Source organism: Cnephaeus nilssonii, assembly GCF_951640355.1.
Source record: "Cnephaeus nilssonii genome assembly, chromosome: 11".
NCBI lineage: Eukaryota > Metazoa > Chordata > Mammalia > Chiroptera > Vespertilionidae > Cnephaeus > Cnephaeus nilssonii.
In genome coordinates this window covers 57454153-57475655 of record NC_137082.1, presented here as the reverse complement: position 1 = coordinate 57475655, position 21503 = coordinate 57454153, and the positions used below count along the sequence as shown (strand labels likewise).

General features: G+C 35.5%; 1 protein-coding gene across 1 annotated transcript in view; it reads right to left on the bottom strand.

The window, feature by feature from the left end:
- The window catches only part of NDC80 (NDC80 kinetochore complex component), a 43256-nt gene that overhangs the window by 20630 nt on the left and 1123 nt on the right, over nucleotides 1–21503 (bottom strand). Inside the window, exons 3-11 of the mRNA XM_079784533.1 lie at nucleotides 19973–20050; nucleotides 16271–16394; nucleotides 16007–16179; nucleotides 15219–15321; nucleotides 11534–11623; nucleotides 9156–9249; nucleotides 7834–7940; nucleotides 6940–7084; nucleotides 3560–3765 (exon numbers count right to left, since the gene is read on the bottom strand). Of these exons, the coding sequence (XP_079640659.1) occupies nucleotides 3560–3765; nucleotides 6940–7084; nucleotides 7834–7940; nucleotides 9156–9249; nucleotides 11534–11623; nucleotides 15219–15321; nucleotides 16007–16179; nucleotides 16271–16394; nucleotides 19973–20050 (1120 nt within the window). The remainder of the gene's footprint in view (nucleotides 1–3559; nucleotides 3766–6939; nucleotides 7085–7833; nucleotides 7941–9155; nucleotides 9250–11533; nucleotides 11624–15218; nucleotides 15322–16006; nucleotides 16180–16270; nucleotides 16395–19972; nucleotides 20051–21503) is intronic.

Below are 21503 nucleotides of genomic sequence, written 5' to 3'. Positions count from 1 at the left end.
ACACTGAAGTGACACAGGCTTGAGGTGGCAAATCCAGAGCCAAAACACAGGTTAACCAAATTCTAGGTTCAAAAACTTTAGGGATCACCACCATAAACTACTTCTTATAAATGCATATTTTTCTCCTTAATACATGAAGACAGGAATTACCTAGAGGGTTAGGAGGATGAGGGAGTACAGATGATTAAGGCAAAGTAAAAGTATAGTGAAACAGGGCCAAAAATAAAAGGAGGTAATGCTTATTCCTCAAACTGAACTGTCTATTCCAGATTAACAATTACATATGTAGATGTTAAAATTCAGATTTTTAATAATGCACCTATTAATTTGCATTATACCTATAATGTACTTTATAATGTGACCAGGATGAAAAGTAGTATTGCCCCCATATGCAAACATGGCTGCATTTGAGCTCTTTTTTTCATTTTAACAATGGTGATAAATATATATAAGAAATATTGTACTAAGGGAAGTGCTGGAAGAGGATAAAACAATGTCATTTCTTTTGGAACAAAAGATAGAGACTAATTTTTTCTTGGTGACTATTTAAATTTTAGAACTACAACTACCAATAAACAAACATTGTAACTGAAAATACTAGTGTACACAAAAGTTTGAAACTCTCAAAAAAAGAGCCTATTTATAGACATGCTTTCTTTTCCTTTCCTTAAAAAGAAGCTTTATATAAGTTTTCTTAGGAATGCAAATAGTGTATATAGCAGAAAAGATTGCTGTAGAACTGACAGGAAAAATGTCCCTAGACATTTTTAAGTCAACCTGTTAACTTATTATATTGTTTAAGAATACACTGGTGTCATGTTCATAATGCTGAATCATTAAAAGTTCATGTATACTGACAGCTACATGTAAAAAAGTAAATAGCATATAGCCATGTAAGACAGAAGTATAGAATATTTATAAAAGATTGCCTAGAAATTTACATTGTTAGTAGGCCCACTCTCAACAATGTTGGCTAAAATGATAATGTACTACCTATAAAATTAAAATAAAGTTAAATAATTTGGTTTTGATAGCGATCACTAGTGATCACTATTAGTGAATCTGACAGAAACTTTTGCATTGTCTTATTGCATATGACAACACTAAGTCCTTTCTGAATATTTCCTTTCTCAGCTTCTATTCTCTTGACCTCTCTGGATAGTCTTTAGTTTCCTTTTAGGCCTCTCTTAAAGAACCTTATCCACTCCAAGATGGTGTTCTCAGAGTTCTATCTTCCTATGTACTAGTATTCTTCTTTGGTTTCCATCACAATATTACTGTATAAGGATTTTTACTGAATCTACATTGCAAAGCCACATTGTCCAGATCCATATAGCAATAGCCTATTAGACACTTTCACCTGGATGCCCAATGAACACAACAGGTTCAGCAGACCATCCCCTTCCTGACTGGTGACTTTCATTTCCAAGTGAATGGTATTACTGCTTGTTCAACCACCCAAGCCAGACACTGTGACTATTCCCCTTTCTTTCACCAGGTCTTTTTCACTCTCTCTCCTATCTAGTCAGAATCTACCCACTTCTTTGAATCTCCACTTACATCATCCAAATTCAGCTTGTAATTCCTCACCACATTACTGCCACAGATCCTTATCTGTTTTGTTACTTTCCAATCCATTTTTCACATTACCAAAACTGAGATTTTTCTGAATTGTGGTCATATCTATTTAAAAAATTTAAAGGCTTCTTAGAGTTTTCAGGATAAAGTCCAAACAACTTCTAGACATGAAAAGGATCTTTACTGTCTGGTCCATGCCTTATCTCTTGAGTGTCATCTGTTGCCGTGCCTCTGTACCTTGCTATTAAGCACCAGCCACATGGAATGCTTAGGACACCAGAGTGCATCATGCTATACTCTCTGTGGTATTCTCATAAAATCCTTGGTTTGCTGACTCCCCCCTACCCTTGCCATGCTAACTGTTCCTTAAACTTTCCATTTCAGTTCAGGTGCTGTCTTTTCAAGGAAGCCTTTCTAAAAACCACCTTATCCATCTCCCTACCCTATACACACTAAATCTGGGTTAGGTATAATATATGCTTACTCAGTTACTTATGTAAATACCTATTAAAGGTCTGATCTCACGGTAGAAAATATCAACCAGATTAGAAGTTTCTTGAGGGGAGAATACATGTCTTTTTATCTTTATTTCCTCTAGGTCCAGCATGATGAGTGGTACATAGTAGATGTTAAATAAATGTTTGAGTAGTGAATAGGTAAATTAAGAGGTGACTCTTATCCTCTTCTAGAATGAAAGGCAGGAGATTTAAGAAAATTATTTTCATGGCCTGAGAAACCTTTTTGCTTATTTTTTGATTCACTGTTTGACAATAAAGGCTACCTTAATTTGACTGACAAAAATTGGCATGTTACTGAATTGACATAAAGGGATGAGTGTGTTTTAGTAAAATGTCAATGCTAAAAAATTTTACCTCTTTAGCCAACTTATTCTACACTAGTGGCCCAGTGCACGAATTCGTGCACATTGAAAGGAAATTAATTAGAAGAAATATTTTAATATCGCTATTCGCCCTTTCTCTATAATAGAAGTGTCAACCAAATTCATGATTGTCAATGACAGATGGAAACACACGCATGCGATAGGTGCCAGCAAGAGCTTTATATGTATAGATAAACTTGCTTAATTAAACCTGCTTTCTGATTTAGCTAAACTTTTTCCAGCCCAGTGAAGCACTCCAACTTCTCTTTCAGGTAATTGTCAGCAACACAGCAGTAAATATCAACACGAAGCAGATTATTATTGTAAATCACACAGGGAGAACAAAGGGTAACATATTTAACTGCAGCAGTGTTTGACTATATTCTGCACAGTGAGAAAACCTGAAGTCATTTACAAGGTCCACCATTTCTTACTTCTCTTCAGTCAGGTCAAGTTTCTAAGCTTTCTAAATCTCTGTTTTCTGGGTAATGAAAAGAAAATAGGATTCCACTGAGTCTCCTATCTACCTACTCCAGGACTTCTGAGAGGATCAAATGAGATGAGGCATGGGAAAACACTTCACAGATATTTGGTTACAGTGTAAAACGTTTCCACCTGGCTATAAAGCAAGTCATGTTCCTGGGCTGAAGAAACTCAAAGGAGGCTAGTTGCTAGGAGAGGAAGCCTGGCATTGCTATGTGATGTCATTACCCGGTGCCTATAGCCACCGTTTCTGGGCTGGGCTGAGCTGTGGGCCACATTTTGCACCATGGCATCTCAGCAGCATTGGCTGTGATTTGGTGGGGTGTCGCCCCGGAGTGGTGGCAGGCAGGGTCTGTGTCCCACTTGGAGGAATCTGAGTGTTGCTTTGTGGGTGCCAGGTCCGCAGTGCCATTTCTCCATAAATGGCCAGTGTGCGTCATGGAAGCTCCTGTATTGAGTGTCTGCCCCCTGGTGGTCAGTGCGCATCATAGCAAACGGTCGGACACTTAGCATACTAAGCCTTTTATATATATATATAGATATTCAGTTCTGAATTAGGATAGACCTTTACAAAGGCTTGCTCTGGTGAGCTACCACTCTGGAAATGCTATGACTTACCGCTTCTTTGCCTCTGGCATATTTTAACTCCTCATTCCACAACTGCTGCTGTTCATCCTCCAGGTCCTTGGTTAATTTATTAATTGTCTGCTGCAATTCATTTCTTTCATGATTTATTCTCTCAATATCTGCAACTGAGTACTTCTGGTTATCAACAATATTCTGTAGTCGAGTATTCTCCTGTTTCATTGTTTCACATTCTAGTTCTGCATAAAAAACACACAAATTTGTTAAATTCCTTCAATTTCTAGAAAGAAATTATGCCATTATTTAGTAGAGTTGATTAAGGTGTTTACATTTTCAAGTTATGTACATGTATAATTTTCTCTTTTGGATAATTCTGTTTGATCCCACTTTAATAACATTCTTAATAAACAAAGTTTTATGTGAACCTTATTTCCCTATTGCCATGCCATGTTTTTCAGAAAGTGCTACATGAAAAATAATATGACCCCATGTATAATGATTACAACTAAGAATTGTTACAGCTAAGAGAGATAGTCTGTCAATGTTCAATTCAAATACTTTTAACATTCCTATGTGATTCTCTATAAGCTTGAAAATCCATAAATTCTTCACAAAAATATATTTTTTAAATAGATCAGTTTATTCTTATTCATTGATATTTCAGTGATTTCATCAGATATTAATTAACCATAGTGATTAGGCTCTTGCTTTGTCTATTTACCAAAATTTGTAATCCAGAATGACTATATTGTACCAAGAGGATATGGGACATAGAAACAGCAAATGATTATACAAAAAGGAAGAGGAGTTATAAAATTAAAAATATTTGGGGTTATATAGAATAGTGTTTTCTAACCTTCTGTGACTCAGCTTGCAAAGAATATGAAAACATTTTTAAGCAGGCTGGGATAAATGGATGAAGATGCTCATGACCAAAGGGGCCAAGAGAGATCATCCTGAGGGCTGAGAGGATCAAGATCATGGCTTTGTTATAATCTATTTGTAGCACTGTTGCTGGAAAGCTCTGTACCTGAGCTCATAATAAATTAATGGTTGGCTTAAGTAAAATTTTATACAGGAGTCTGCACACAAAAATCTGTAACATACAGTATCGATAGAATTTAAATATGTCTCACTCACTTTTGGCCATGAATGGCTTTAAATAATCAAGAAAGTTAAAGTTTAAATAATCAAGAATAAAATCATCTTAGGTTAACAGCTGCCATATTATTGTATCAAACTAAATCACTCTGGGAATTGCAAATGATTGAGGTACTTCTCTCTCACTTTAAAGTTATTGGGGAAAAAAATTCCCATACCAAAAAAGTAGGAAATATCAAAATTCTCTTGATTAAATACTAATAAAGAAGATAGAATATTAATATTATAAAGTATTGATTTAACTGCATGACAAACATTGCTATAATAAGAAATTAATGGGGTGGCCCCATTAATTTGAGCTAAAAGGAAAATAAGAAAGAGAAAGAACTCTTGGACACGGACAACAGTGTGGTGATTGCGGGAAGGAGTGGGGTGGAAGAGGTATGGAGGGATAAATGGTGATTAAGGGGGAAAAAAATTAGTCCATGGTTCCTTGTCGCTATAGAGAACAAACATTAGAGATCAAATGTAAACTATTCTAAGAGCTGGTTTCGAGCAAACCTAATACACACAATCTGAGTTACTTAGCCATCACCCTAATAATTATAATCCTTGGCAGATGATCAATATTTCATAGGGTAAGAGTTATATCAAATATCCTAAGGACAATCTACATAACTCCTATGTGAGGCAGACACTACCTGTAAAATACAAAAAGAATAAATTGAAGCAGGCAAAGACCTGGGAAAATAGTATAGTAGGTTCATATACTAGTAGTTTTTTATTTTGTAACTGTCGTCCAATGGCCCTGCGATTTGTAGATAACTTCCTTTGCTTTCCTTCTGGTGCTAGAGAAGTTTCGACAAATCATGTACTACTAGTACAATAACATTTTCAGTGTTTTATGATTAAGATCAATGTGTTTATGAAAACAAAGTTAGGGACACACAGGCTATAAACAAGCTTTTTTTAATTGGGCTTCTGTTTCATAATTATAATACTTGCCTCTTTTCGTTGTGTTTTCAGTTAAGCTGTTGAGTAGTTTAGGCGGTAGTGATGGAAGATAACATAATCACAGCACACTGAGGCTAGCAGTGATTTAAGAATCTGGCTAATTAATTACAACGTGGAATACAATATACTAGTATATTTATATGCAGGCAGCATATGCTCTTAGATTAGGTCCCTCTTGGCTTCAAAAAGCCAGGTGCCTGAAAACATATTAGAAGGTATAGTAGGTTGAACAATGGCCACCCAAAGATATGAAGTCCTAATCCCTAGAGTTTGTAAACATTACCTTATTTGGAAAAGGGGATTTTGCAGATGCAATTTAGTATTTCGAGAAGAGACTACCCTAGGTTATCTAGGTGGGCCATAAATGCTATAAAAAATGCCCTTAAGGCCCTAAACGGTTTGGCTCAGTGGACACACCATTGGCCTGTGGACTGAAGGGTCCTGTGTTCGATTCCGGTCAGGGGCACATGTCGGGGTTGTGGCTCAATCGCCAGTGGGGGCATGCAGGAGGCAGCCGATCAATGATTCTTTCATCATTGATGTTTCTATCTCTCCCTCTCCCTTCCCCTCTGAAATAAATAAAAATATATTTTAAAAAAATGCCCTTAAGGACAGAGGCAAAGAGAAACTAACACAGACAAGAGGACAGACATACAGAGATGGTAATGTCAGAATGGAGGCAGAGATTGCAGTGACATGGCCACAAGGACAGGAATGCTGGAAGAGGCTAGAAATGGATTCCCCTCCACCATCCTTGGAGCAAGCTGGTCCTGCCAGATTTCAAACTTCTAGCCTTTAGAACTGTGAGTGAATACATTTCTGTTGTTTCTAGCCACTGAGTTTGTGGTAATTTGTTACAGCAACTGCAGAAAGCACTGAAAACTTGAAAGCCAGCCCTGGTCGACGTGACTCAGTGGTTAGAGCATCAGCCCATTGTGGGTTTGATTCCTGATCAAGGGCATGCACCTGAGTTGCAGGTTTGATCCCCAGCCCCAACTGGGGCCATGTGGGAGGCAACAAACCAATGTGTCTCTCTTACATCGATGTTTCTCTCTCTTCCTCTCCCTCCCCTTCCATTCTCTCTAAAAAAATCAATGGAAAAAATATCCTCAGGTAAGGATTAATAAACAAACAAAATAACCCCAACACAAACCAATAAACAAAAAACTTGGTAGCCTGCTTTAGCTATTTACCATTAAAGGAAAAAAGATATGATGACAAAGTTGTCTCTATATGTGATAAATCCCATGCAGGTCCCCATCCCAATATGAATATCTTTTAGTACTAGCTGTGCTTACCTATTCTAGAAATATCTTCATCAAGACCATTCAATTTCTGGTCCAGAATGGCTGAATGAGACTCCAAATTGCTCATGTATGCCTGATATTTTTGAACATCTGCTTGTAAAGAAGCTTTCAGTTTTCTCAATGTTTCTAAACGATTCTTTAAAAGAAAAGAACACTAAATTAGTTATTCTCATCAATAATAATTCCATACTTTCCTTGAAAGTAAAGCAATACTTCTTAAATTCATCATAGAGAAGGGTAAATAGAATTTTTCTTTTATTTTTAGAGGGAGTCAAGGAACTTTACTGTTATTACATAATTAAGGTGTACTTTTCAAGAAGTCAGTTTGGGATAGAAAAAGTCAAGAGCCAGAATGAAAAAGCCAAACATTTAAAATCTGATATTTTACAGAACAGTCTAGCTGCTTCAATAATATAATACACAAAACAAAATTAGGTATCTAAATATTATCATTTAGCTTTTAGAAAGTCCCTAAAATACATTATATTATATAAACTCTTTTATTACCATTTCCTTTCCACTAACTAAAAAGATAAAAAAAATAAATAAAAAAAAATTGGGGCTCTTATACAGTGTTTCCTAGAGGTGTATAACAAGGGGATCTGGTTCAAAATATCTTTTGGTCTTATGTAAATAGGTAAGACTCTTTCATCATATTCTGAACATCATTAGTCCAATACTGATAGATCCCAGGGGAAAACAAAGCTCCAGAGATACAAAATGTGTTTTCATTGCGAGTTCTGTCCTATAAAAAAATTTAGCTTTTAAAGAAGCTTATTTTATCTATTTAAAAAAATTGATAAATAGCTGGTATTCAATAAAGAGACTCAAGAGTACAAAAGAGCAAAGTCTATAAGTTTATTGAAGATAAGCATGTTTACTAACCGGTTCTTTTTCTCTTTCTTGTTCCAATCTTGCGATCTGTTCATTCAGTGCTTTGTTTTTTGCTGCTAATGATTCCAGTTTGAAAGCATCTACATTAAATAAATCCTCTGGAGACAAAAACCAACAACTTCATAAAATCTCAAATCTTCCTGGAACATTGTCCCTCAGGTTTTCACCAATGCTTTCACAAAACACTTTCAGTGAAGGACACTCACTCTGTCAGATAGCAAACTGTTCTCCTTTCTCCACTACACTCTCAATCTCCTTATCCTGCTTTATTTTTCTGCGTAGCACTTAGCACCACTGACTTATGGTTGTTCATTTGATTACTGTCTCGGTCTAAAAGAATGTAAGCTCATTAGGTAGGGTAGGACTTTCATCACTTGTTCATTACTGTATCCTCAGTGCCTAAATGGTTGCTGGCACACAGTAAGTATAGAATAAATATTGTTTAAATAAATGAATACAATTTATGATTAATTATAAACAGAAATATCCAAGAACTAAACAGACGCTATCTGTTTAGATCACTATGAATTTTCCTCTTTTAAAACATTATTTACCTTGCTCCCTTTCTAATGTGGAGAAGCTGAAATTATCCTGCTTATTCTTCAGGAGTATGAGAACATAGAGAATTGCTTTCACCTTCCATGGCAATAGTGGCAAGAAAATATTCTCCTGTTTTGATTGATTTTATTGTCTTTGGAGGAATAGCTTTCCACAAATTTATCTATTTTAGCTACTACTCTGGCATTTTATATACAAGGCTATTTCAATAAGAGGAACAAAAACGTAAAATAATACCTTTGGAACATTTTAGAGTTAGTTAGTAAATACTGAATGTCACTAGGTTATAGCTGAGTGGAAAAAGTTTTCTTTGGAAATATAATGGACCACTAACTCTGTCACAAATACTGAAAGCAACCTTAGGTCTTTTGACTAATTGATGCTTTAATTTCTCACATAGTAAAGCAAAGATATCACAGAAATTTTATCCTTCAAGGGGAATAACACTTGCTGATTATCTTCTGTGCTCCTGCTAGTGTGTTTGATACTTTATTCACATGGCCATCTAATCTTGCAAAACTTTAACAAGTAGTTTGTTAAGTTCACATAGCCAATGAGGAGCAATGCCTCAGGTCTGACTCCAACACCAGTATTCTTTTTGCTCAACTACTACTTCTTTTCACCAAGGAAACAATGAAGATAAAAATCAGTAGGCATCCAAATGAATTTAATGTGAGTGCTTATATAAACATTGGGTATGGTAAGCTAAGCTATAAATGACCAAAAGCAAGCATGCTAGGAATGAGAACACTTACTCAGCTTTGACTGCACCTCTGCATTCATCTCCTCAAAGCTGTCGGCACCAGTCATGAAGCTCTCATAGCATTTTACAGTGTAGTCCAAAAACAACTGATTGGGTTAAGCAGATTTAAAAACAAAACCATGATTCTCTATTTACTTTGTTTCACTTTTTTAGGTGGAAGTTTAAATTTGAGTTTTAAAAAAAGTCAAGAATACTAATTAACTATATGAACTCCAATAAATGAGACACAACCCTAGGTTTTAAAAAAAAGTCAAGAATACTAATTAACTATATGAACTCCAATAAATGAGACACAACCCTAGGTTTTAAAAAAAAGTCAAGAATACTAATTAACTATATGAACTCCAATAAATGAGACACAACCCTAGGTTATATCATTAATAATGCCGCACAGACTTGGTCTGCTATGTATTTCTAATACAGGGGATGAAAAATACACTTAAATTTGGATAAAAGTGATAGTAAACAGTAAAAAACACCCATACCTTCAGAATTTGAGAAGGTCAAACAAGGAAGCCTGTTAATAAATACAATTCAACATAAAATGCACAAACTTATTTACTAGGGATAATCTACTTTATAAAAATTTTAATGAATCATTAATCATGTAAGTCCAATTAAGCTGACAAGATCTAGTTGTGAAAACCAGAACTTAATATTTAAGATTATAATTTCACTGTAACTTCAGGCTTGAAAACAGCATGATTAGTAGAGATCTAAATAATATTATACTATCATTCTTAATATTTATCCAGGAGAAAGTAACACTGTATTTTGCAGTTATGAGTTGTTTTGGTCACAGAGGATGCATCCTTTGTTAGGAGGTAAGAATGACTGATCAGAATTTTCCATAGCCTAGATGACGTAAATATCCCTCAAGACAAACCAATTCCCTTTGCACTGATTCTGTGCTTACAAGCAACCTTTTCATTACTTGGCTGATATGAAAGGGGTATTCTGAATAGGCAGTATGAGTATTCCTATAACAGGAAAGGTGTATCACTGATGGTAAATTAATACATTTTCAGTTTACTTTAGATAAGTTTCTTGTGAATTCAATGAGGATGAATCAGTTTCCTTTAAGCGTGGTCAATTTTGATTTTTCAGATTAAAAAACACAAAACACGTTTCTGGATCCACAGAGCTGAGGCTCAGAATCTGGTAAAGTTAAACAGTTGATAATTCTCTAATTAAAAATTGCACTTTATAGTTACAAAAGTGCTTCTCTATATATTGTCATCTGAAATAATAGTTAAAATAGCAAGAGTAACTTTTATTGATTTAACCTTTAAAATAAATGTAAAAAAATTAATATTTAATAAGTGTTGAACTTATAATTGGGTGAAATCTGAGGTACAAATAAATCTAGTCCAGTACACATATGCAACTTGAGAGAATTTTCTCTCTAGCTGCTTCTCCATAGTTGAAGTAGTACAGAAGCATAATTATTCTTTGTTTAAAAAAAAAAGGCAATATCAAGTCAATCAGTTGATACATCACTGAACTGTTTCATAGGTAGTAATAAAAGATGGGTCTGAAGTTATTTCCACTTTCTTTTTTTGAAAAACGCTCCAAAAAGTGAAGAATTAGAGCAGATTATATATATACATATACATACATATACATATACATACATATACATATACATATTATATATATATTTTTAGGGACCTGTATGGTGATAGGTGTTTATGGCAAGGGACATTAATGTTTAATGTCAACATTATAAATTTATTCCTTATAGTTGTTCACTCATTAGGACATATGAATTCGTTTGTTTTAGGAAATAGGGTGGGGCTAGTTATTCTGGGCTCCAATAGAGTGTGGTTTGAGAACCAATTTAGACTGTTTACTTTTGGAAGTGGTAAATCTGATCTAAGCGGCAATATGCCTAACTGAAAAGTCAAACACAAAAGAAACAAACAAAAACCACACATGCAATATTTGAATACTCAATCTATAATGCTTTGTATTGACAAAGAATTATATTAAAATAATGCTGCCTTATTGAATGCTGCCTCTTCCTCTCCTATTTCATGGTTCTAAGAGATAGGAGAGGAAAAGAAATGTTATTATGTATACATTAACAATATCATGTTATGATTTAATTTCAATTGCCTTGTATTTTTTATTTACTTAGTTAACATTTTCAAATGTCTGTGCCTAGTAAATTTCAGGAAGTTACAATATAACTCCAAGAGTAAATCCATTGAATAATATTAAAAAAAAATCAATTTTAAAGTTTTTCAGGAAGTAAAAAGACAAGCTCTACAAAAGAACATATTAATTTCAAGGTACACATTTATTTAATAATATCATAGTTTTATAGCTGATTACTATAAAATAAATATTTATAGTAATCAGAGGTACCTTATTATACATGATTCCATCTTCAGTTTCTTCTCCCCAAGGCTGGCCATCATCAAATGAAGGTGAGCTTTCTTTCATGGCAGTATGTAACTAATCAGTACACAAGCAACATTAAGTTTATGAGAAAAACACACAGCTCTCATGTTGTGTCAATTGTTTTTAGTGTCATTTTTTGATGCATTTACATTGCTCATGCTTGAAAGTCTCTTCAGAGATTATTTTATTGAAGCCTTAAGTTATAATCCTTTAGATATTTTAGTAACTAAATCCCATAGGATTAAACAAGAATGGGTTTTAGTTCTATTCTACAGAGAAAGATACGCTGATCTTTACACTATTAACCCATTGGAAGCATATACAAACATTTAAAAAAATATATTTTTATTGATTTCAGAGAGGCAGGGAAAGGGAGAGAGAGTTTCTTAGAAACATCAATGATGAGAGAGAATCATTGGACGGCTGCCTCCTGCACGCCCCCTACTGGGGATCGATCCTGAATCTGGGCTTGTGCCCCTGACAGGAATAGAACTCAGGATCCTTCAGTCTGCAGGCCAACGCTCTATCCACTGACCCAAACCAGCTAGGGCATACAAACATTTTAATGCAACTCTGAGAATCCAAAACATAAAAAGTGAACCAATAATAATTATTTCTCTTTTATATGAACTCAATTTTGGTGCTCAAATGTTATCTACTGACTCCTTCAGTATGTATAAATATGAAATTTAGATTGAATTTTACAATATAAAATCTCCAAAAGTACAATTGTTTAAGCTTAAAAATTACTACAGATAGTAATTTACAGCAAAACTTTCAGATGTTTATACTTTACTAGGGGCCCAGTGCATGAATTTGTACACCTTGAAAGGAACTGTATCGACCCATGAATCAGGAGGTCACGGTATGATTCCAGTCAAGTCACATGCCAGGGCTATGGGCTCAATTCCCAGTAGGCGCATGCAGAAGGCAGCCAATCAATGATGCCTCTCATCATTGATATTTCTATCTCTCTCCCTTCTTCTCTATCAAATCAATAAAAACATATTTAAAAATATATATAACCCTTTAAAATGAAAAAAAAAATTAGATTTAGAGTTATCTTAGGAGCTCACTTGTCAATAGAAGCCACAATAGGTATTCCATGACCTCCTGTAATCAATGTGGAAATGCTATCTCCAAACACATGACAGCGGCTTAGACAAAAAAGGGTAAAATGTTCTAGCAACAACAGGGTTATTTGGTGGGGAGAGCAGAGAGATAGTTACCCAATGTCCATAGGTATCACTGAGGAAAAACCAATTGGTATATAAATGCTATATATAAAGTTCAATAAAACTTGAGTTGTATTAAAGGACTATGGTACTGGATTTCTTCTCCAGTTGAAATTGGGGGTACTGAATGTACTAGAATAGCTACTGGGTCAAAATCCATCCACCCACTGCCTGACTACATTTAGTGAAGAGCCAGCTGATGGGCAAAAGAATGCTGGGGGGACAATATTGGTTTTAAGGATTCTAGCACTAAGTAGTGCAGGAAACTAAGAAGTTATAAAAAGAACTGCACAAGACTAGATAAAAATTCACACCTCTGAACAGTCGAAATACAGCATATAAATCAAGAGGAGAAAGAGGGAAAAATACTTGCATCCTACACATAAGAACTAATTTCTCCAAATTGATTATTTTTTATGCACAAAACTAGAGGCCCGGTGCACGGAAATTTGTGCACATGGCGGGGTGGGGGGCGGAGAGGGGTGGTCCCCTCAGCCAGGCCTGTGCCCTCTCGCACTCTGGGACCCCTCGGGGGATGTCCGACTGATGGCTTAGGCCCGCTCCCTGGGCAATTGGACATCCCGTTGGCAGCCCAGGAGCCCTAGGGGGAGCCGTAAGGGGAACGGGCCTAAGCCATTAGTTGAACATCCTTAGCACTGCTGCGAAGGTGGGAGAAGCTCCTGCCACCGCCATTGCGCTGGCCAGCCATGAGCTGGCTTCTGGATGAGCAGCACTCCCTCTGTGGAAGTGCACTGACCACTAGGGGGCAGCTCCTGCGTTGAGCATCAGCCCCCTGGTGGTCAGTGTGCGTCATAGCCACCAGTCGTTCCCAGTTATTCCACCATTAGGGTTATTTGCATATCACTCTTTTATTATTCTAAGTAAGAAAAAAAAGGCAAAAGACACAAATAGGCAGTAATAATGTGAAAAATTTTCAAGTTTAAATACAAAAAATGCAAATATGAAAATTATCTATCATGTCAATTATTAAAAACATTGATAAGCTTAATATATAAATTCAATAAAAAAGTGTTCAAATTAATAGCAGGAGCAAATAATAAAATACAAAATAGGCCAAAAATATGCACAAATAAATTATGACAAACCATATAAAACATAATAGCCTATATAATAAAGAGGTAATATGCAAATTGACCATCACTCCAACACACAAGATGGCCGCCACAAGATGGCCAGCAGGGGAGGGCAGTTGGAAGCGACCAGGCCTGGAGGGGAGGGCAGTTGGGGGAACCAGGCCTGCAAGGGAGGGCATTTGGGAGGAATAAGGCCTGTAGGGGAGGGCAGTTGTGGGGGGACCAGGCCTGCAGGGGAGGGCAGTTGGGAGGGACCAGGCCTGTAGGGGAGGGCAGTTGGGGGGGACCAGGCCTGCAGGGGAGGGCAGTTAGGGGCAAACAGGCTGACAGGGGAGCAGTTAGGCATCAATCAGGCTGGCAGGGGAGTGGTTAGGGGGTGATCAGGCTGGCAGGCAGAAGCGGTTAGGGGCAACCAGGAAGGCAGGCAGGCGAGCAGTTGGGAGACAGCAATCCTGGATTGTGAGAGGGATCCCAGATTGGAGAGGATATGGGCTGGGCTGAGGAACACCCCCCCCCCCACCCTGTGCATGAATTTCATGCACCGGGTCTCTAGTATATATATATATATATATATATATATATATATATATATATATGTATATATATATATATGTATATATATATATATATACATATATATATATATATGTATATATATATATACACACATATATATATGTATGTGTGTGTGTGTGTGTGTGTGTGTATATATATATATATTAAAACAAGCTATTTTTCACCTTCCTAATGGGTAAAGATCTTAAAGCACGAATGGCTATGGTATGGGAAAATTGGTATGTTCATACATTGTTGAGGAGCTTTTAACTGGTGCAAGTTTTCTGAAGGCAAATTTGTCAATATGCATAAAAAGTTTAAAAACTATACATAATTTTCACAGCAAAAATGTAACTTTAAAACTGTATCTCAAGGAAATATTTTAAGTTGTCTTTGAGTTGTGGGTATATCACTTCCTGTGTATGTTTTTTGTATTTTTCCAAACTTTTTGCAATAAATATGGATTTTAATTTAAAAAGAGAAATTAAATAAATAAATGCTATGGGGAAATAATTTTCTACTGACTCACTTTTTTTGAGCTGTAAAAGCTCATGCAAACAAAGACTCTCCTTGCAAATGTGGTACTTCCTATTCCTCACCTCTGGAATCATGTATTAATAGTTTGAAGAATTTAAAAGGCATTTGAAAAATGAAAACTGATGCAGACTTTAAGATAACTGACCAAAGCAAGATTAGGAGAGAAAATGAAATATCTTGAGGAAAAAAATTTTCTATGTATACATTTTATAATGAGAAATCAAATACCTTAATGCAGTCGATTAGCCAAACCAAGGCTGCCACAATGTGAGGCCATGTATGAGGGGCCCCTACGGTATACATGGAGCTTTTGGATAATGCAAAAGGATACCTATGAAAAATCAAAAAAAAAATAAACTTAGTAAGTTAATGTTATAAAAATGTCTAAATTAACCAAGAAATTATATTTAAAAACTTCCACATATACACCAATAGTCTTGAATTGTTTAGAAGTAAGATCATTGTTGAGATTCTGTCCTTAGTCATCTTACTCTCAGATGATTTTGTGTATTTTTTGGTTTCTTTACTGCAGATTACTGTGAATATATATATCTCCTAAGCTACAGAATGCAATTTACAACCAATATGAATTTGTCTCCTAAAAGATCATCTATCCCCTCAAACGAAATGTACCTCAAATAAACCACACATATGCAACTCCTCATCTTCAAATCCATTCTTCCCCGTGTTTACTCTACACAGCTTTTTAACTTCATATCACCCCTTTTTCATCAGGTCTTCAACCTTGTCTTTTTTGCTTCTATAAACTCTATGGTATCCAGTCCATCCTACCTATTCCTTGTCACTTCAGTAGCTGAGGCCCTTACGATCTATCATCTTTATTTAGGTAATAACCTTCAAATAGTTTTTTAAGTTATGCTACATATGTTGCCCACAGGGACCATCGTAAAATATATTATTTCTCTTAACTCAAAATATTTATAAATTTATTGAGTTGGATTCTTGTCTGTGTTCTAACATTCTGTCTAGGCTAATAAGAAATATAACATACAAACCCAAGCCCTTTAAAGATTCTTGGAACCTCTTCTTCAAACTTTGTGTCAGGCAATTCATACGAAGGGCACAGGAAGCCATAAAGAAAAGTGAAGATCTTTAGGAAGTCTTTAACAGAAGGAGCTTGTAGAGATTTCATGGATACATTATATGCGTAACCATTTTCTGTAAGAAACTACAAAAATTTTTGTGAAATGTCAAACATTTTATAATAAAAAAATTATTGGAAATGCTCACAATTTAGGCTATTTAAAATTATAAAATACCTCACAGAGTTGTCGAATACACTGCTGAATGAATGCTTTGTCATTAAGTGGTCTTGGGTCCTTGATTTTTTCAGAACAGGAAAATATACCAAATTGACTATTCCGGGATCCAGTTCCACTAGCTCTGGAAACATTAAAAAAAAAAAAAGAAGTCAAACTATTTCCTTCTGTGGTCAAATGTAAATTATTTCAAGGTGATTTTAAATTTTAACATCAGCATCAAACATTAAAGTTCAACAATTCTTTAATTTTTATTTAACTAAACAGAAGAATTCTCTTCAAGGTAGAGAAAAAAGCAAGTAATGAAGAGTAAAGTATAAAAAGAAGAATACACTTCTGGTGCTTTGCAATAGATTCATCTTCTAAGGATGTGCATTTTGAGTCCACTAGATCTTCTATACTAACCGTTCCCCAAATCTATTCAATAATTCAAGTCCTTTTGCTATCCCATTTTCCCCTCCATGATTGTTTCTTCACTCCCAACCCCTTTATTTGCCATTATTTCTTATAGGAAAACTGTCTTTGAGATGGTAGATACATTGTGCATGCTTTTATTCATGAACACTTTTATCATGCAATATTATGTATCTGTTAATTTATCATAAATATACTGTATATGTTGCTATCTTTTAGTCATTAATGGCTGTAGTATATATGCTCCATTCCAAGCCCCTCTCCCAAAACAAAACCTTATTTAGTTAAATCTTTATAATGGTTGCTTTTGCCTACCTATATGGCCCAATTTAGCTCACCATTGTAGTTTTATTAAATATCTTTGGAACAATAATTTTCTTTATTGGACAGATGCCACAAGACTGAATTACAGACAGCCCTCCATATTGTGGGTTCCACATCAATGATTCAACCAACCATGGACATAAAATATTAACAACAAAAGTTATGTTGTTGATGACATGTACTATGTAGTTAGGCCTACGAGGGTTGTGTCTGCATTGAACATGCACAGACGTTTTTCTCATCATTGTTCCCTAAATACAGTATAACAACTATTTGTACAGCATTTATATTGTATTAGGTATTATAAGTTATCTAGAGATTATCTAAAGTATATGAGAGAATATGCGTGGGTTATATGCAAATACTAGGACATTTTATATAAGGGACAGGTCCTTGAACTAATTTCCAGAGGATGTCTGTACAATGAACTTTGCTGTAATATCTGAACTCTGTTCATCAAACTTACTTTCTCCTTGCAAGCTTGCTTGCTGCTTTCAAGTTCTTTCTTGTCTAGGCTCTAAAATTCTTTGGCTTGGGCCCTTCTCACTCCACTGCCCTTATTAATTAGCTAAGTTTTTCCTTCAGGATTTGCTAATTTGAGAACCACTTTTCTTCATACTACTGGTGCTTAACCTTTAATATATATTTTTTTACCATAAAAGGAACATATGTATAAACTCAGCTTTTATTCTACACAAAATTACACTAAGATCTTTTTGAACCACAAGAGAACTTCCCAACCAATCTAAATACTATATCATTCAACTTATAGTTCAAGAGCATAGGATCTAGAACCAGAGTCTGTATTTCAAATTCGGTCTCTATTACTAGTTGTATGATTGAGTAAATTAAATTCTCTGTGCTTCAATTTCCTTATCTATAGAATGGACAATAACAATTATCTACTCATAGAGCAGTTCGGAGGATAGATTAAAAGAGTTAATATAGATAAAGCACTTAAAACAATGTCTGGCTTATAAAAGTATTCTGCAAATGTTAGATTTTATAATTATTATCATTATCTCTGAAGTTCAGCTCTGAGGTGAAAGTTATATTATAAAAATGCCTTGTGATTTTTCATTAAACGGAAAACAGTTTAACTTGGTTTCATGGCAAAGACTTTTCCTAAAATAACAAATATTTCATCTCTAAATGTTTTCATATCAACTGAACAAACAGATTTGTCTTAAAACAATTATATTTTGTTTTGATGAGATAAAGGAACAGCTTATTTGCTCAATTTTGGGGTTGAACATTTATTTAAAAAATGAACTTTAGCCAAAACTGGTTTGGCCCAGTGGATAGAGCGTCGGTTTGCGACTGAAGGGTCCTGGGTTCGATTCTGGTCAAGGACATGTACCTTGGTTGCGGGCACATCCCTGGTGGGAGGTGTGCAGGAGGCAGCTGATCAATGTTTCTCTCTCATCGATGTTTCTAACTCTCTCTCCCTCTCCCTTCCTCTCTGTAAAAAATCAATAAAATATATTAAAAAAAATAAAATAAAAAATGAACTTTATTGAGATGCAATCTGCTTAGAATAAAATGTGCAGTTTAATGAGGTTTGGCAATGTATATACTTGTGTAATCTCTATCACAATAAGACTGACTATTTCTACCATCCCCCAAATCTTATGCTCCTTAATAGTCAAGACTGATCCACCTCCAGGCCAGGCAACCAATGATCTGCTCTAGACAATGTTTCTCAAAGTGTGATCTAGGAGACAGGAGAAGTCAAAGCTATTTTCATAAAAACTAAAATGTTATTTGTCCCTTTTATTCTCATTCCTTTATGAGTTTACAGTGGAGTTTTCCAGAGGCTGACTATATGATGTATGATATTGTAAGAGACTGAATGCAGCAGATATGAGAATTTAATATAATCTATTAAGCTAGACATTAACAAAATTTGCAAAGATGAAAACAAGGACATGCTTCTTATTAAAATAGCTTTGTTTATGAAAAACTAAAATAAAAGGATGCTATATATGTTAACATGTAATGGCTTCTTATTTTAAACTGAATATGTATTTTAAAGTTTTCTCAGTTTTGATTTCTAATATGGTTAATATCAAGAGATATAGCCCACAAAATAAAAGCTTTATTGGAGTCCTTAATATTTAAGTGTATAAAAAAGTCTGGGACTAAAATGTTTAACTAGATAACAGTTCCTCCTAATTTTAAATGTTATGATTCCATAGTATCTGAAAGTTAGGTATAGAATTTTAAATTAATTATTCACTTATAACTATACTAGAGGCCCACTGCACAAAATTCGTGCGTGGGTAGGGTTACTAGGCCTGGCCGATGATCAGGGCCGGTCAGGTTCCCCGCCTCCCTACCTCCCCGCCTCCTCCGTCCCTTGCTTCCTTAGCTCTCTGCCGCTGCCACTGGTCGCCCACCATGTTCTGTGCCATCCCCTGGTGGTCAGCGCATGTCATAGCGAGTGATCGAACTCCCATTATCCTGGTCAAACTCCCAAGGGGACACTTTTGCATATTAGCCTTTTATATATATAGATAGAAGATAGTAGTCTGCCCGGCTGGCATGGCTCAGTGGTTGAGCATTGGCCTATGGACCAGGAGGTCATGATTTGATTCCTGGTCAGGGCATATGCCCAGGTTGCAGGCTTGATTCCCAGTGGGGGGCATGCAGGAGGCAGCTGATCAATGATTCTCTCTCATCATTGATGTTTCTATCTCTCTCTCTCTTTTCCACCCCCTCTTCTCTCTCTCTCTCTTCCCCATCCCCTCTGAAAAAAATATTAAAAAAATAATAGTCTGACTGTGCTGATATATCTCTTTGCATCATCTAAAGCAGATATAACCATTTAAAACAGAAGAGAACTAGATGAAAACTTTCTCTTGAAAGGGACCATGCTATCTAATTTTTTGTATCCAGAGAGCATTTAGTTCAACCCATGGCTTTAAGAATCCCTTCAGTAGAACTAATAAAGAAGATCATTACCTTTTACCAAATACAGAGACTTTTCTTTCAGATGTGGGTTTGGTCATATTCAACTTTCCAAAGGGTGGCCTTTCTTTGCTTTAAGAAAAGGAGGAAAACAAACTATTTAAGATAAATATAAAAAAATATTAGTTCAAGAAACTTTTGGAAATATGTTAGAACCAACATATTAGGTTTCCCATTACCTATAAAAATAATTCAAAATTATGAAAACTTTTAGTAGCAATCATAACTGCAATAAGAATAGACTAATACAGTATAAGTTATAATGCTAAAACGTTAAGAAGCTGAAAAAAACATAGCTACATTATGACTTCAAGTATCTTAAAATATAGACATTTATGGATAACAGCATTAAAGGAAAAGAAAAAAACTTAAAAATATTTTTAATCATAGGATGATAGCCACATTAAACATTTTTTTTGAGGCCTAGTCTATCAGAACACAGCTACACTTAAGAACAGTTAGCAAAAAAAAAAAAACTTGTACCTTATGTTAAACAAAATATGTTAATTTCATGGCTGAAAGTCTTTTTGAAAAGAAAGGATTTATTAGACCACTGCTAGCAAAAAACACCAGGTTCTGGAGCATGAAGTCTAAACCACCAGCAGCACGGCTAGATGAAAAGACACGTCTGATGTCCTGGAATTAAGCCACTTTTTACATCAAATGTTGGGGTGGGCAGTGGGAGATGTAAGCTATTCTGAAAGAATTTACATTAGCTACAGGCAAAAGGGGTGGGAGAAGCTGAAGTGGAGCCAGCTCTGGGATGGGTCCAGAGTTAGCAAGGAAGAAGTATCCACTCCTTTGGATTAGCTGTGGGTAGCAGACTGAAACGTTTATATGTAACTAACAAGTGGAGGCACCTGGGCTTCTAAGGCACCTGGCTATTCTCTGTTGGATATTCACAGAAATAGCCATCTTGAAATTAACCCTAAATTCCAACATATATAGAGAAATGTGAGCAATCTTTTGTCATAGGTGGCCCACAGCTATTAAAAGGCTAACAGTCTCTCACACTTCAGGCCACTGTAAGCTGTATGTAATTTTATTTTAGAACACTTCAGAATGTTTTTCTTGTCGCTTGGTATGCGAGAAGGATTGATACAGATCTACAGTGGCTTAATAACAGCCTTTTTCTTAATAGGAAGACAATCACTCATAGAGTAAAACTAGTTTATCATAGCAAGTTCTTTTGGACACCTTTTTCCAGTGCATCTTGAGAAAAAAGTTTGGAGAAGTGGTGCTCTGTAGACTGCTACTTAACTGCAGCTTACGGTCAGAGCAAATAATACCTTTGATCGAGAACTTTGCTAGCTGAATACACCTCAGCAAACTGAAAGTTACTGCACAGGAAATGAATGTTAGTTGCCTGGCAAAAGACATGGCATTGAGACTTAAGAAACAGATGAGATAGAAGACGCAACACCTTAGTAATATGCCCAACTTTTAGCTTTCATTGACCCAAAATTAGGTGCCACTGTTAACAGACAAGATTCATCACGACATCACTGATAGTGCAGCTTTGTTA